The sequence below is a fragment of the Saccopteryx bilineata genome, chromosome 1 (assembly GCF_036850765.1).
Source record: "Saccopteryx bilineata isolate mSacBil1 chromosome 1, mSacBil1_pri_phased_curated, whole genome shotgun sequence".
Taxonomy (NCBI): domain Eukaryota; kingdom Metazoa; phylum Chordata; class Mammalia; order Chiroptera; family Emballonuridae; genus Saccopteryx; species Saccopteryx bilineata.
Genome location: NC_089490.1, coordinates 226226461 through 226242889, shown reverse-complemented (window position 1 = coordinate 226242889; position 16429 = coordinate 226226461). Strand labels below are relative to the sequence as shown.

General features: G+C 38.1%; 1 protein-coding gene across 10 annotated transcripts in view; it reads right to left on the bottom strand.

Annotated features, from left to right (window-relative positions):
- Positions 1-16429, bottom strand: part of CDC42BPA (CDC42 binding protein kinase alpha) — a 228025-nt gene that overhangs the window by 59149 nt on the left and 152447 nt on the right. For 7 of the 10 annotated variants that reach the window (XM_066236995.1, XM_066237028.1, XM_066237016.1 and 4 more), the window contains one exon: positions 13816-13892. In XM_066236995.1, the coding sequence (XP_066093092.1) occupies positions 13816-13892 (77 nt within the window). Of the gene's footprint in view, positions 1-12178; positions 12224-13815; positions 13893-16429 lie in introns of all 10 variants that reach the window. The other 3 variants (XM_066237055.1, XM_066237008.1, XM_066236987.1) reach the window with 1 other exon arrangement.

Genomic DNA, 16429 nt, shown 5'->3' with positions numbered 1-16429 from the left:
ATATAGGCCTAGTTTTGGTCATAGGATTAAAAAGTCTTTACACTGTATGTTTTAAAGTCTTGTCTTCCCTTAATTCTCATGTATGATTACTTCTCCCCGGACACAGCTAACACTAAGCTGCCAAGTCTCAGATTCCTGAGACTGAATAAGACAGAATGTGAAAGAGGCTAGGGGAGAGAACATATTAAAAGAGTTAAGTGAAGGAAGCTAGGAGCCAGGACTGAAATGAAATATTTTGGAACATCTTAGTAAGATTTTGTATGAGGCAATACCAAGAGTAGAGCTCAGCTTGTCAATACACTCATGACTACTGGCTTCTTTTAACATGACAGAATTCAAGAAAAGAAAACACTATCAGGGACCAGACCACTGGACTACGGGTGCCGTCTCTATTCCCCTATGTCTGACCTTGGCACTCTGGAGCTTTACTTTCCTCAGAACATCAAGACAACCTCCACAAAGCAAGTTGGTACATTCTCACTTGCCAGTTAAATAGACAATTTCCATTTCTGTAAACTTGGCCTGAGTTAGCAAGATGTAAACGTGTGGCTTTAGGGCACCCTCCAGATTCCCCTCTGCTTTCCCCTACCTTTCCCACATGGCTTTATTACAACTGTAATTTCTTTACATAGTACTGTCACTCTCCACCTGTAATTTTTTTCTCAGGTTTTGTTGTTAATTCAAAATTGAAATGGACGCTAGGATTTTGGGCAACACAGTTGAATAAGCAAAGCGCTTACTGTGGAGTGACTGTGGGCAGTGTGGGCGGGGGCACGTGGGGGTGACAGAAAAGGGGACAGCAAGAAAGGGAAGCAGGGATTCCAAGGAAAAGGGGACAGCAAGAAAGAGCAGAAGGGATTCCAAGGACTACTTTACCGCTGTCTTACTGCCTCATGTGGGAATGCCTTACCCAAGAGAATGCTTATCTTTTAAAATTAACTAAAGCCCCTGTGATCTGCTCTGAAGAATGTCATGTATGACTTCTTTAGCACTACCTCCCTGTGTCCTCAAAAACTGAGAATCCTACAGAGTCACTCTTACGAATGAGAGAATATTGTGACAAATATGTTAAAACCACTGGACTAAATAATTTCTAAGGCTCTTTTCTCTTTCAAAAGTCTATGGTTCTACATGGACAAAAGCCCAAATGCCTGTTCTCCTGTGATACAGAAGCAGAGAGCTGAGAGCATGTTCTGCTTTGCCTGAATCAGAGAGAAGAAGGGGACAGGGGCTATACACACTCCTTTTCTGTCAAAGCCACTCTTCCAAACAGGAAGAGTTGTCTAAATAGTGTTACTTAAAAAAAGGGGGGGGAGGTTCTTGCCTGGAACATCTTCCTATATTGCCCCAAATCCTAGAATCCATTTGAATTCTGAATTAACAGCAAAACACACTGAGAAGAAATTAGAGGTGGAGAGTAACTGTGCACTCTATAAAGGAAATATAGTTTTAATAGACCTGTGTGGGAGGGTCAAGGGGAAAGCAGAGGTGATTCTAGAGGGGCCAGAAAACTCTGGAGAACCAGAGGGCAGTCTGAGGGCACCAGGTGAGTGGGACAGATGGAGGTCAGTGATGTGTGGGCACCATAAGCTTGCTTTCTGCAATTCTGCTCAACATGTGACTCATTCCCTCCTGTACCTACAGGTTCCATCTGTCATTAACATTTTAGGTCTCCAATATAACTTTCTACTTTTCTATAATAGTGAGACAGAAAACAAAAAAGAATGACCAGAGGATGTGTTCTATGGGTTAGTTAAGAATTAGAGTCCACTCAGTCTAGAAGACAGTTACATATTATAAGCATCAGGTATCACAAAGAAAAATCCAGATTTGTTTTATTCCTTAAAAATTCAAATGCCTAAGAGAAAGAAAGAATTAATGGTACACTAAATATCTTGGATACTGAACCCAATGGTGCCAAAGACTGAATAGCATTATTGAAAACATCATTTCATTAGGACCTTGAAGATGAGTAAATGATAATTCTCGAAAGGGTGTTTATAGCCATAAACTAAAAAGAGAAACAAAAGGTCTATGCCATAAAATATAAAAAATACAAAAAATTTTTGAAAAGGGAGCTTACTGCTGGCCTCCGCCCAGACAGGGAAAAGTGAATTGCCCATGACAATGGGATTCAACAACCCGGAACGCAAGCAGTGGTTCATGCTGGCAGAGCGGGAATGCTGGGTGGTGCGGAGTTAAGAAAGCACTGAAGAGAAATCACACTGATGGACAAGAGAGGAAGGGGAAGAGAACACCGGAAGGGAGGGGAGAGGCCTACTAAGAGTAAGGAAATAAAAACTATTAGTGAGGGCATTACATATATATTTTTTTTAATTCTCAAACGACCCCATGAAATGAGTACTACTCTTATCCCTATTTGTCTGGTGAGCAAAGAAAGGTTAACCTTTTCCCCTGTAATGGTTCCTTTGTACAGCTTTAAAATTGAGTGGTCTGTTTGAATGAAGTTCATGCTCAGTAACAGTGGGTGAAGGACAAGAATGGGCAGGTACTCCTAAAAGAAGAAGGGGAGCAGAGGACAGAGAGCACAGGGGGTGGTGGATGGAGGGAGCACTGAACAGACACAGGAGGGAGCTGGGGGAGGGGTGCACTCCTGCAGGCTCTCCTGATGAAAACCACTCCCCTATTTGCCAAAACACAGACTACTCGAGAATGACGTCAGAGTAATGGCGGGGTAGGAAGCGATACCGATAAATCTCCCCCAAAGCTCAACAAGATCTTCAACCAGAAACAGAAAAACCTATCCTTGGAGCCTCCAGATGTTTCGCAATACACCCAAAGGTATGATCGAGCGAAAAATTGGCTATATATATAACCAAACCCCGAAGGAAATAGGGAGTAAGAAATGCTCCGCCTTCCTCACTAACCTAAACATGGCGGGTTTCTCTGGGATCCGTGAATATAGAAACTGAGGCGAGCAAAGGGGGTGAATAGATCCAGGCCGCGGCACAAACGGCCGAACCAGGCTGTGGCACAGAGATCCAAGCCGAGGAAAAATTGTTCCTGTGACAACCCGGGCAATACAGCTAACACTCGCGCCAAACCCAGACAAAGAAAGACAAGCGGGGCAGCCATTTTACCTGATCTCCTGGTAGCCGCATAGTGGGCGAGAGATTCCTTCCAAAGCCCCCGGAGGGTGCGCCCGTGTTACTCCACAGAGAGGCAGAGTCAGAGGCCTTTGTGTGGGCCGAAAGCCTCCGGACTGCCCCAGCACCCGGGGAGAGCCGCACACGGGGAGGGAGCGAGAGCTAAGTCCAACACTGGAACTTTTCAGTGCAGGTGGGAGGTTTCACTCAGAGGGCAAGACTCCAGCTTCACATCCTGGTCTGCGCGCACGGAGAGGGGGCAGGAGACTCCTCCCAGCACCTCGGGAGTGGGAGCCCGTGTTGTCCCACGGAGGGGCAGAGTCGGGGGCCTTTGTGTGGGCCGAGGGTGGAGTCACAGGCTGCCCCAGCACCTTGAAAAAGCCGCACATGGGGACGGAGCGAGAGCCAATTCCAACACTGGAACTTTTCCGTGTGGGTGGGAGTTTCACTCAGAGGGCGAGACTTCCGGTCTAACATCCTGGTCTGCGCGCGCAGATAGTGAACGAGAGTTTCCTCCAAGCGCCCCAGGAGTGAGTGCCCGCCCGTGTTACCGGACAGAGTGGCAGAGCCAGAGGTCTTTGAGGAGGCGGAAGCCCCGGCTGATTATGCTAGCGGCTCTGACTGACTGAGCCTTACCCAGAGCCCTGTGCTGAGTGGGAATAGAGTGGGGAGTTGCCAGCTCTTTGAGCCTCTTACTATCCAGGCAGAGGCAGCAGCAACCCCATAGCTGGATTCTCAGGCTACTAATTGAGGAAGGAAAGACTAGCAGAGAGGCTCCAGGAACACGGACTCTCTCACTGTCGGAGCCTATGAATGCTAATGAGCCTCGACTGCCAACGAGACTGAAGCACAATACGTGACATCGCCATAGAGACTTATCAACTGCAAACCTCTACCTGAGCGTGCCAAAGGGTACAGAGTCACCGACCAGGAAGAGGGAGAGAAAAGAAAAAGCAAGAAGATAACCTCTCAAAATCAGAATAATCCGCAGACTTTATAACCTATCCCATTTTATTATATTTGTTCGTTTGTTTCTCTTATCTTCATCCTTGATTTTTTTTTTTCCTCCTCCAATTTGGTCGTTTAACTCTCTACCGGTCTTACTCTCTCCTCTCCTTGAACTACACTACCCATAAGTGTTACATCTCCCATTATCTTTTCTTTCCTCTTCCTTTCTCTCTATGAGGGTTGCACTCCAAAACCCTTAACTCTCTCTCTCTCTCTCCTCTTCTTTCTTTTTTTAGTGGTTCCCTCTTTTTTTTTTCTATCTCTTTCTTTTCTCCCTCTATATTAGTTTCTTCCTTTCTCCTTTACGTCTCCTCTCATTCAAACCTCAATAACAAACAAATTATTTTATCTGGGACTCAAACTTATGTTTGTGGCATTTTGGGGGGTTTTTACTTCACCTTTTTAACTCACTAGCAGTGCTCCCATCCCTGGCTCTCCATTTTATCAAGCTCTTGTTCCACTAAATACAAGTAATTTTTTAATTTGTCCCCCCATTTTCCTGTTTCCCTCTTACTCCTCTCATCATACCTCTTAGTCAACCAACACCTCAAGGCAAATCATTTTATTCTTGATCTGAATTTTTTCATTATTTGCTTTCTGTGGGTCCATACCCCCCATTTTTTATTTTTTATTTTTTTTCTTGCCCCTTTATTACTTTTCCACAATTCAGGCCCTCCATTACAAGCATTGTTTGTTCTATTAAATACAATATAATTCACAGTTCACAAGATTTTCTCAAGAAAGAGGGGAGAGGAGAGGAGAGAAAAAAAAGGAGGGGGGGAATAATTTCCTTTTTTTTAATTTTTATTTTATTTTATTCTTCTTTATTTCATTATTAATTTTTTTAAAAAACACTTTTTTCAATTTATTTTTTTAACTTTTTATTTTTTATTAAATCTCATTAATACTATAAACAAAACCACCCTCAGATGCCATTAAGGAAGAGAAAATCGAATATCATGGATACAAAAGAAAGAGAGGTAACACAGATAGATGAGGAAAAATCTATGGAGAAAAAATTTAATATATTGGAAACCTTGGAGTTAAATGACAGAGAATTCAAGATAGAAATCCTAAAAAATACTCAGAGATATACAAGAAAACACAGAAAGGCAATTTAGGGAGCTCAGAAAACAACTCAATGAACACAAAGAATATATGTCCAAGGAAATTGAAACTATAAAAACAAATCAAAAAGAGATGAAAAACTCAATTCACGAGCTAAAAAACGAGGTAACAAGCTTGACTAATAGAACAGGCCAGATAGAAGAGAGGATCAGTGAAATAGAAGACAAGCAACTTGAGGCACAACAGAGAGAGGAAGAAAGAGACTCAAAAATTTAAAAAAATGAGATAGCCCTACAAGAATTATCTGACTCCATTAGAAAGAATAACATAAGAATAATAGGTATATCAGAGGGAGAAGAGAGAGAAAATGGAATGGAGTACATACTCAAACAAATAATAGATGAGAACTTCCCAAGCCTGTGGAAACAACTAAAGCCTCAAATCCATGAAGCAAACAGAACTCCGAGTTTTCTTAACCCCAACAAACCTACTCCAAGGCACATCATAATGAAATTGGCACAAACCAATGGCAAAGAAAAAATTCTCAAGGCAGCCAGGGAAAAGAAGAATACAACATATAAAGGAAGGCCCATTAGATTATCATCAGATTTCTCAGCAGAAACTCTACAAGCTAGAAAAGAGTGGACCCAAATATTTAAAGTCCTGAAAGAGAGGAACTTTCAGCCACGAATACTATATCCATCAAAGCTATCCTTCAAATATGAAGGAGAAATAAAAACATTCACAGATACAGAAAAGATAAGGGAATTTATCATCAGAAAACCCCCACTCCAGGAATTACTAAAGGGGGTTCTCCAATCAGATACAAAGAACAAAAAAAAATAAAGCCACAAGTAAAAGCTCCAAGAGTAACACAATAAAACCAAATTTAAACTGTGACAACAACAAAAAGAAAGGGGGGAGAGGATGGAGATTAACAGTAGCAAAGGACGATGGAGTGCAAAAGTACTCACAAAATAGTGCGCTACAATGAACAGGGTAGGAACCCTTTTCATTACCTAAAGGTAACCACCATTGAAAAAACCACCACAGAAGCACATGAGATAAAAAAGATAGCAACAGTGGAAAGATGTATGGAATACAACCAAATAAAAATAAAAGATAAAAAAACGAAAGAGAAGGATCAAACAAGACACAAAACTAACAGAAAGCAAGATATAAAATGGCAATAGGGAACTCACAAGTGTCAATAATTACACTAAATGTAAACGGATTAAACTCACCAATAAAAAGACACAGAGTAGCAGAATGGATTAAAAAAGAAAATCCAACTGTATGCTGCCTACAGGAAACTCATCTAAGTAACAAGGATAAAAACAAATTCAAAGTGAAAGGCTGGAAAACAATACTCCAAGCAAATAACATCCAAAAAAAAGCAGGCGTAGCAATACTCATATCTAATAATGCTGAACACAAGACAACAAAAGTACTCAGAGACAAAAATGGCCATTTCATAATGGCTAAGGGGACACTGAATCAAAAAGACATAATAATCCTTAATATATATGCACCAAACCAAGGAGCACCAAAATATATAAGACAGCTACTTATTGACCTTAAAACAAAAACTGACAAAAATACAATCATACTTGGAGTCCTCAATACACCGCTGACGGCTCTAGATCGGTCATCCAAACAGAGAATCAACAAAGATATAGTGGCCTTAAACAAAACACTAGAGCACCTGGATATGATAGACATCTACAGAACATTTCATCCCAAAGTGACTGAGTATACATTTTTCTCCAGTGTACATGGATCATTCTCAAGAATTGACCATATGTTGGGCCACAAAAACAACATCAGCAAATTCAGAAAAATCGAAGTTGTACCAAGCATATTTTCTTATCATAAAGCCTTGAAACTAGAATTCAACTGCAAAAAGGAGGAAAAAATCCCACAAAAATGTGGAAATTAAACAACATACTTTTAAAAAATGAATGGGTCAAAGAAGAAATAAGTGCAGAGATCAAAAGATATATACAGACTAATGAAAATGACAATACGACATATCAGAATCTATGGGATGCAGCAAAAGCAGTGATAAGAGGGAAGTTCATATCACTTCAGGCATATATGAACAAACAAGAGAGAGCCCAAGTGAACCACTTAACTTCACACCTTAAGGAACTAGAAAAAGAAGAACAAAGACAACCCAAAACCAGCCGAAGAAAGGAGATAATAAAAATCAGAGCAGAAATAAATGAAATAGAGAACAGTAAAACTATACAAAAAATTAATAGAACAAAGAGCTGGTTCTTTGAAAAGATCAATAAAATTGACAAACCCCTGGCAAGACTTACCAAGGAAAAAAGAGACAGAATTCATATAAACAAAATCCAAAATGAAAGAGGAGAAATCACCACGGACACCGTAGATACACAAAGAATTATTGTAGAATACTATGAAAAACTTTATGCCACTAAATTCAAAAATCTAGAAGAAATGGATAAATTCCTAGAACAATACAACCTTCCTAGACTGAGTCAAGAAGAAGCAGAAAGCCTAAACAGACCTATTAGTAGAGAAGAAATAGAAAAAACCATTAAAAACCTCCCCAAAAATAAAAGTCCAGGCCCTGACGGCTATACCAGCGAATTTTATCAAACATTCAAAGAAGACTTGGTTCCTATTCTACTCAAAGTCTTCCAAAAAATTGAAGAAGAAGCAATACTTCCAAACACATTTTATGAGGCCAACATAACCCTCATACCAAAACCAGGCAAGGATGGCACAAAAAAAGAAAACTGCAGACCAATATCTCTAATGAATACAGATGCGAAAATACTAAACAAAATACTAGCAAATCGAATACAACAACATATTAAAAAAATAATACATCATGATCAAGTGGGATTCATCCCAGAATCTCAAGGATGGTTCAACATACGTAAAACGGTTAACGTAATACACCATATCAACAAAACAAAAAACAAAAACCACATGATCTTATCAATAGACGCAGAAAAGGCTTTCGATAAAATACAACACAGTTTTATGTTTAAGACTCTCAACAAAATGGGTATAGAAGGAAAATATCTCAACATGATAAAGGCCATATATGATAAACCATCAGCTAACATCATATTAAATGGCACTAAACTGAAGGCTTTCCACCTTAAATCAGGAACAAGACAGGGTTGTCCACTCTCTCCACTCTTATTTAATGTGGTACTAGAGGTTCTAGCCAGAGCAATCAGACAAGACAAAGAAATAAAAGGCATCCATATCGGAAAAGAAGAAGTAAAGGTATCACTTTTTGCAGATGATATGATCCTATACATCGAAAACCCCAAAGAATCCACAAAAAGACTACTAGAAACAATAAGCCAATACAGTAAGGTCGCAGGATACAAAATTAAATACAGAAGTCAATAGCCTTTCTATATGCCAACAATGAAACAACTGAGAACGAACTCAAAAGAATAATCCCCTTCACAATTGCAACAAAAAAAATAAAATACTTAGGAATAAACATAACAAAGAATGGAAAGGACTTATATAAGGAAAACTATAAACCATTGTTAAGAGAAATTGAGAAAGATATAATGAGATGGAAGAATATTCCTTGTTCTTGGTTAGGAAGAATAAATATAATCAAGATGGCTATATTACCCAAAGCAATATACAAATTTAATGCAATTCCCATCAAAATTCCAATGACATTTTTTAAAGAAATAGAGCAAAAAATCATCAGATTTATATGGAACTATAAAAAACCCCGAATAGCCAAAGCAATCCTAAAGAAAAAGAATGAAGCTGGGGGCATTACAATACCTGACTTCAAACTCTATTATAGGGCCACGACAATCAAAACAGCATGGTATTGGCAGAAAAATAGACACTCAGACCAATGGAACAGAATAGAAAGTCCAGAAATAAAACCACATATATATAGTCAAATAATTTTTGATAAAGGGGCCAAGAACATACAATGGAGAAAAGAAAGCCTCTTCAAAAAATGGTGCTGGGAAAACTGGAAAGCCACATGCAAAAGAATGAAACTGGACTACAGTTTGTCCCCCTGTACTAAAATTAACTCAAAATGGATCAAAGATCTAAACATAAGACCTGAAACAATAAAGTACATAGAAGAAGACATAGGTACTAAACTCATGGACCTGGGTTTTAAAGAGCATTTTATGAATTTGACTCCAATGGCAAGAGAAGTGAAGGCAAAAATTAATGAATGGGACTACATCAGCCTAAGAAGTTTTTGCTCAGCAAGAGAAACTGATAACAAAATAAACAGAAAGCCAACTAAATGGGAAATGATATTTTCAAACAACAGCTCAGATAAGGGCCTAATATCGAAAATATACAAAGAACTCATAAAACTCAACAACAAACAAACAAACAATCCAATAAAAAAATGGGAAGAGGACATGAACAGACACTTCTCCCAGGAAGAAATACAAATGGCCAACAGATATATGAAAAGATGCTCATCTTCTTTAGTTATTAGAGAAATGCAAATCAAAACTGCAATGAGATACCACCTCACACCTGTTAGATTAGCTATTATTAACAAGACAGGTAATAGCAAATGTTGGAGAGGCTGTGGAGAAAAAGGAACCCTCATACACTGTTGGTGGGAATGTAAAGTAGTACAACCATTATGGAAGAAAGTATGGTGGTTCCTCAAAAAACTGAAAATAGAACTACCTTATGACCCAGCAATCCCTCTACTGGGTATATACCCCAAGAACACAGAAACATTGATACGTAAAGACACACACAACCCCATGTTCATTGCAGCATTGTTCACAGTGGCCAGGACATGGAAACAAGCAAAAAGCCCGTCAATAGATGACTGGATAAAGAAGATGTGGCACATATACACTATGGAATACTACTCAGCCATAAGAAATGATGACATCGAATCATTTACAGCAAAATGGTGGGATCTTGATAACATGATACGAAGTGAAATAAGTAAATCAGAAAAAACCAGGAACTGCATTATTCCATACGTAGGTGGGACATAAAAGTGAAACTAAGAGACATTGATAAGAGTGTGGTGGTTACGGGGGGAGGGGGGAAAGGGAAAGGGAAAGGGGGAGGGGGAGGGGCACAAAGAAAACTAGATAGAAGGTGACAGAGGACAATCTGACTTTGGGTGATGGGTATGCAACATAATTGAAAGACAAGATAACCTGGACTTGTTGATCTTTGAATATATGTAACCTGATTTATTGATGTTGCCCCATTAAAAAATAAAATTATAATTAAAAATAAATAAATAAATAAAATGTAAAAAAAATGCAACAACAACAACAAAAAACAAAAAACACAGACTACTCCTATGTTCTATATTCAAAGATTTTGGGGGGGACAAAGGAGATACAGAGAACTGTTTGTCAGAAAAAAAAAAGAAAATGATTTTCTAGTGGAAAGAACAATTAAAATAATATATTCAAACTTCCTACTCCTCTAAATGTGAATGATGTCTGTATGGAAATATCATATTGAATATTTTCATACAGTAAAATAAACACCAGATGATAACATGAAATACTATTGTACATCAAGAGAGTTCTCTTTTTATCACACTGTAGATACAATTAGAATAATTGTATTAACAAGATAGTTTCCATTTAGAGAGCCAAGATGCACACTGGTACAAATATTTCAAAAATAAAAAAAATCACTTTATAAAGAATTTTTTAAAATCTAGATCAAGAGTTTACTTTAGAGAAAAATGATGCTACATATTTTTCTGAATGTAATAACTGTATTTAACAAAATGCAGAAACAAAACATTTAAAGAATTTCCCTTGGTTTAAGAGTTTTATGTAGAATATTTAAATTTGAAGCCATGCCCTGGCTGGATAGCTCGGTTGGTTAAGCAGTGTTTTTCAACCAGTGTGCCATGGCACACTAGTGTGCCGTGAGACATGGTCAGGTGTGAGTATAAACACATTTAGAAACTATATTACTAACTATATGTATAATATGTACTGTGTTAGAGTGTCATTTTGTGTCATTTTGGTAGGTGGTGTGCCCCAGGATTTTGTAAATGTAAAAAATGTGCTGCGGCTCAAAAAAGGTTGAAAATCACTGGGTTAGAGCATCATCCGGAAGCACGGAGGTTGCAGTTCGATCCCCAGTCAGGGCACATACAGGATGGAGCAATGTTCCTGTCTTTCTCTCACTCTCTCCCTTCCTCTCTACAGTTAATGGAAAAATTTTAAAAAATAAAATAAATTTGAAGCCATTTTATTTCCCAATTTCAGGAAAGACTGAATGTTTAACATAACAAAATCCTTAATGACAAGGATTGCTGTGCCATTTAAAGTGGGATAAAGAGAATGTATCTGTCAGGCATTTCTGTAAAGAGAATGAATGACATACATTGAGAAATTCCAAATTATTAAATGTATAGAATGCAGGAGAGAAAATGATAATGCAGTCAATTTCTAGTGTAGAGAGTGGTACATACAGTATTGAAGTAAAATCACTATTCACATTAGAAGAGAAATTCTGTCAGCATTAAAGATTGATTCGTGCTCAATTACTGTGTTACTATAAAATCTACTGGAAGGATCAATAAAACTTGTTACTTTTTCTGATTATATCACCAGAGGTTTTCTTTTAAGTAACAGAGAAATGAAATAAAGTGCTGAAAAGAGGTGGGAATATGAATAGAAATCACCATGAAAAAAAAAACCTAGTTATTTATATATCTATATTGTGATAATTAAAAAAACATTCCAGTTTTCAGAGCTGTTGCAAAGAATGCAAATATACAAATTTTTTGAAGGCCAAAGAATTTTTCAAAGTTCATTTTTACTTTATTATGTTTAATAATGATAAACTCTTCATTATATTTAAGGTAAGAACAAAGCAAATTATGGCTCACAAATTATCAAGTGTGATATTTTTGAAACTAACTGCATTAGGCAAATTCTTCATATCCATTCACTGATCTCTTTTACTGAAGGATGCATTGGTTTGAAAAATCAAAGACTTACGTAATCCAAAAAATCAATCAGTGAAGATGAGGAAGAAAAGGAATCCTATTTAACGAATACAGCAATAAAAAAAATAGAAAATATGGATGAAGCAATTTAGTAAGAACAAATAATAAATCAAAATTCTGTAAAACAATTGAAAGGCAAATGACATTAATTCAAATAAATAAATGAGAAAAGCAGTCACTGTCAATAGTTTTTCAAGAAACTTAGAAATTCATTACTTTTTAAAGAGTGATTCTTTTTTTCCCTTTCCCAAAGGAATGCAATATAGTTCATATACTGTGCCCAGAATGTAATAAAATGAAGCTCATGGCAAATCAATAATCAAATTCAGTGTAAGCACTTTAGAAGGTAACAACTAAAAGAAATAAATTTTTGCCTCTAACTGTTCCCACTAGATTGTAAACTCTCTGCGGGTGGGACTTGGCCTATTTGGTCACTAGCACCTAGAATAGTGACTAGAACCTAGAATAGTGAATAGAAACACTTGTTTCTTAATACACTTGAGTTCTTAATTTATTTTTCTTTTCCCATGTACTACATTATAAAAAAACACATTAAATTTTTTGGTAGACAAGAGAATTTTAAAAACAGCCCTGATTATGTCTGGTTTTTTAATATGCTTGCACAGAGATCTATAATTACTTGTTGAATAAAGATATAATCACTAACTTAAATTTTCTAAGGCAAAAATATACTTTATATTGTAAAGGTTTCTTAGCAAAGAATTTAAGTACCAAAGAACGATAAAGAGTGATATGATCATTATTTCATTACTACAAAATCTGCCCAACACACTCTATATAATACATTTTTAAGAAACATTTCTATTATGTACTTCTAAAAAACTGAATTCAGCCCTGGCTGGTTGGCTCAGTGGTAGAGCGTCGGCCTGGCATGCAGGAGTCCCAGGTTCGATTCCTGGCCAGGGCACACAGGAGAAGCGCCCATCTGCTTCTCCACCTCTCCCCCTCTCCTTCCTCTCTGTCTCTCTCTTCCCCTCCCGCAGCCAAGGCTCCATTGGAGCAAAGATGGCCCAGGCGCTGGGGATGGCTCTGTGGCCTCTGCCTCAGGCGCTAGAATGGCTCTGGATGCAACAGAGCAATGCCCCAGAGGGGCAGAGCATCGCCCCCTGGTGGGCATGCCGGGTGGATCCCAGTAGGATGCATGCAGGAGTCTGACTGCCTCCCCGTTTCCAGCTTCAGAAAAATGAAAAAAAAAAACAAAAAAAACTGAATTCATTTGGAACTGGAACCAACATTGCCCTATTGTAACTGATGTTTTCAACTGCTTTTTACTGTGGCTCTATGCTTTAGAGAAAAAAGAAGGGTTGAAGTTATTTCAAAAGTCAGGATTTGTTCTGCACTTACTGTTTCTCAGGAGAAGGGGTGAAATTGCTTTTAAATCTTATGACTCATAAGTAGACCTTTCTTACATGTTTTCTTATATAAAAAAGTGACTGTAGTTTTCATAAGAATGCAGAACTTATTCCTTTCCTAATATGCTTTGAAGTAGATAAGCATCTCGGTCCTCTTACGTAGGATGCAATAAAGCAATTTTATCGCAAGTGAATTTTAAATCACAAAGTGATTTTAAATTGACTGCAAACAATATTTGAAAAGCTTAATACTTACTTCAAATTGATCCAGAGCATCGGTAGGCGTATTCAAAAATGCCAAGAAAGAATGCTGTGAGTCTTGGTGCTCTATACCTAGAAGACAGCAGCAACTTTTCTTAAAACTAGAACAATTAAAACTAATTTTCATGGATTGATAATCTGATCTAGTAAGAGCTGTTCGCAAACTACCATATTTTAAAGCTGGTGGATATTAAACCTACAAATTAAAAAAAACAAATTACACGAATTTTTCTTGGAATATCATGTAACAGTTAAGTTATATCATTCTCCATGAAACACTTGTTTCTTAACACACTTGAGTTCTTAATTTATTTTTCTTTTCCCATGTATTACATTATAAAAAAACACATTAGCCTGACCTGTGGTGGCGCAGTGGATAAAGCATCGACCTGGAAATGCTGAGATCGCCAGTTTGAAACCCTGGGCTTGCCTGGTCAAGGCACATATGGGAGTTGATGCTTCTAGCTCCTCCCCCCTTCTCTCTCTCTGTCTCTCTCACCTCTCTCTCTCTCTGTCTCTCGCCCTCTCTCTTTCCTCTCTAAAAATGAATAAATAAATAAAAACATTTAAAAAAAAAACAAAAAAAACCACGTTAAATCTTTTGGTAGACAAGAGAATTTTAAAAACAGAGCCCTGATTATGTCTGTTTTCTTTCTTTCTTTCTTTCTTTTTTTTTTTTTTCATTTTCTTGAAGCTGGAAATGGGGAGAGACAGTCAGACAGACTCCCGCATGCGCCCGACCGGGATCCACCCGGCACGCCCACCAGGGGCGAAACTCTGCCCACCAGGGGGCGATGCTCTGCCCCTCCGGGCGTCGCTCTGCTGTGACCAGAGCCACTCTAGCGCCTGGGGCAGAGGCCAAGGAGCCATCCCCAGCGCCCGGGCCATCTTTGCTCCAATGGAGCCTTGGCTGCGGGAGGGGAAGAGAGAAACAGAGAGGAAGGAGGAGGGGTGAAGCAAATGGGCACCTCTCCTATGTGCCCTGGCCAGAAATCAAACCCGGGTCCCCTGCACGCCAGGCCGACGCTCTACCGCTGAGCCAACCGGCCAGGGCCTGATTATGTCTGTTTTTAAGATAATTTATCACCAATAAGGTTTCTGCTTTGAAATACTCTTATCAAGCACAGAGTATGCATTAGCACAAATAATCTTTTAAAAGAAAATAATGCAGTGATAAAACAAATTTTGTTGAGGCCTCAATTGGATTTCAGGTATTGTTTTATTGACAGAATGAATGTTTATCTCTTGGTCATGGTATTAACTTTAAATGCATAATTTCCAAAATAATTCTTAAAATATACATATAATGATAAATACTAGGGAAGAAATACCAGAATAACCAAGTACACATTTTTTTATTTCCATATCCTCAGGAACTGACATCAACTAATTACTGTGCTTTTCAAATTACTCTGATAATACGCCAGAGCTCCCAGATAAGGTTGTGTGTTCAGAAATTCATTCAGTCAGTAAATATTTATTGAGAGCCTATTATGTGCTCTCCTTCTAGATACTGGGAATATAACAGTAAATAAGACAGAAAAAATAACCTTGTCCTCATTATGTAAATATTACATCATTTAAGTAGTACAGTACATTATATCATATAGTAAAATTTTATTATTGTACAATGTTAAAAATCCAAATAAAAAGTTATTAGTTAACATGTTTTCAAAATAGAGCAATGTGATAAACTAAGTTTTTTCTTTTGCAAGTTTAGGTTTATTCTAAAAATGATGCAGTCAGTGCCATCTGCATGTCCCAGTAAGTTACAATCTGCATTGATCTCTGCTATATAAACTGAAGGCCACAAGTCCTCCATGTCTCGCATTCTTTTCCTTTAGTCACTAAATAACACAGACACCTTCCACTCCCCATGTCTAACAGCCCTGCCTGACTCTCAGCTGCACAGGCGCCTTGTGCTCCTAACCTGAGTTCCTAACTCACTTGTTCCGGGTTCCTTCCTTCCTTGTCCACTAGGAAATTCAATCAACAAATACTAATTGCACATCTACTGCTTGTAATGGAATTTCCATGGTAACTCTCTAACGCGATTACCTTTCTTTCTTCCTCAATTTTAAAGCAGATGCAGAAGCCCAACCAGCTCTACCTCACTGAGTGTCAGGGCTGGACAATGGCAGGGTGGCACGCAAGCACAACACAAAGCCCATTAACACGGATACTATCCAGTCAGGAAACACTGACTTGGTCAAGAAATAAATTTGTCATAATCACATATAAGAGATCCCTTTATTAAGAAAACATTCTCTCTTTTAATTAAATTTCTAGCTTCTTAATGCCTACATTATAGAAAGTAAGTTTAAGACGTTCATGTAATAGTACTACCATGCACTGAGTTGCTTTTCACATTATTGGAAAAAAAATGCTTAATTTTTCAAGAAAAGGAATAAATCCTGGGAAATTCCACACGGCCAGCAGTTTAAGAATCAAACATGGAAAAAGACACTGAAATCCAAAACAATCCTTTTTCTTTGAGTTGCTCTTTTAATACTGGATTAGATTAAGCTGTAGTTATTTCATACACTGCTTCCTCAAATACCCTGGGAGTGAATCCCCTACAGCAGCAGTTCTCAACCTGTGGGTCGTGA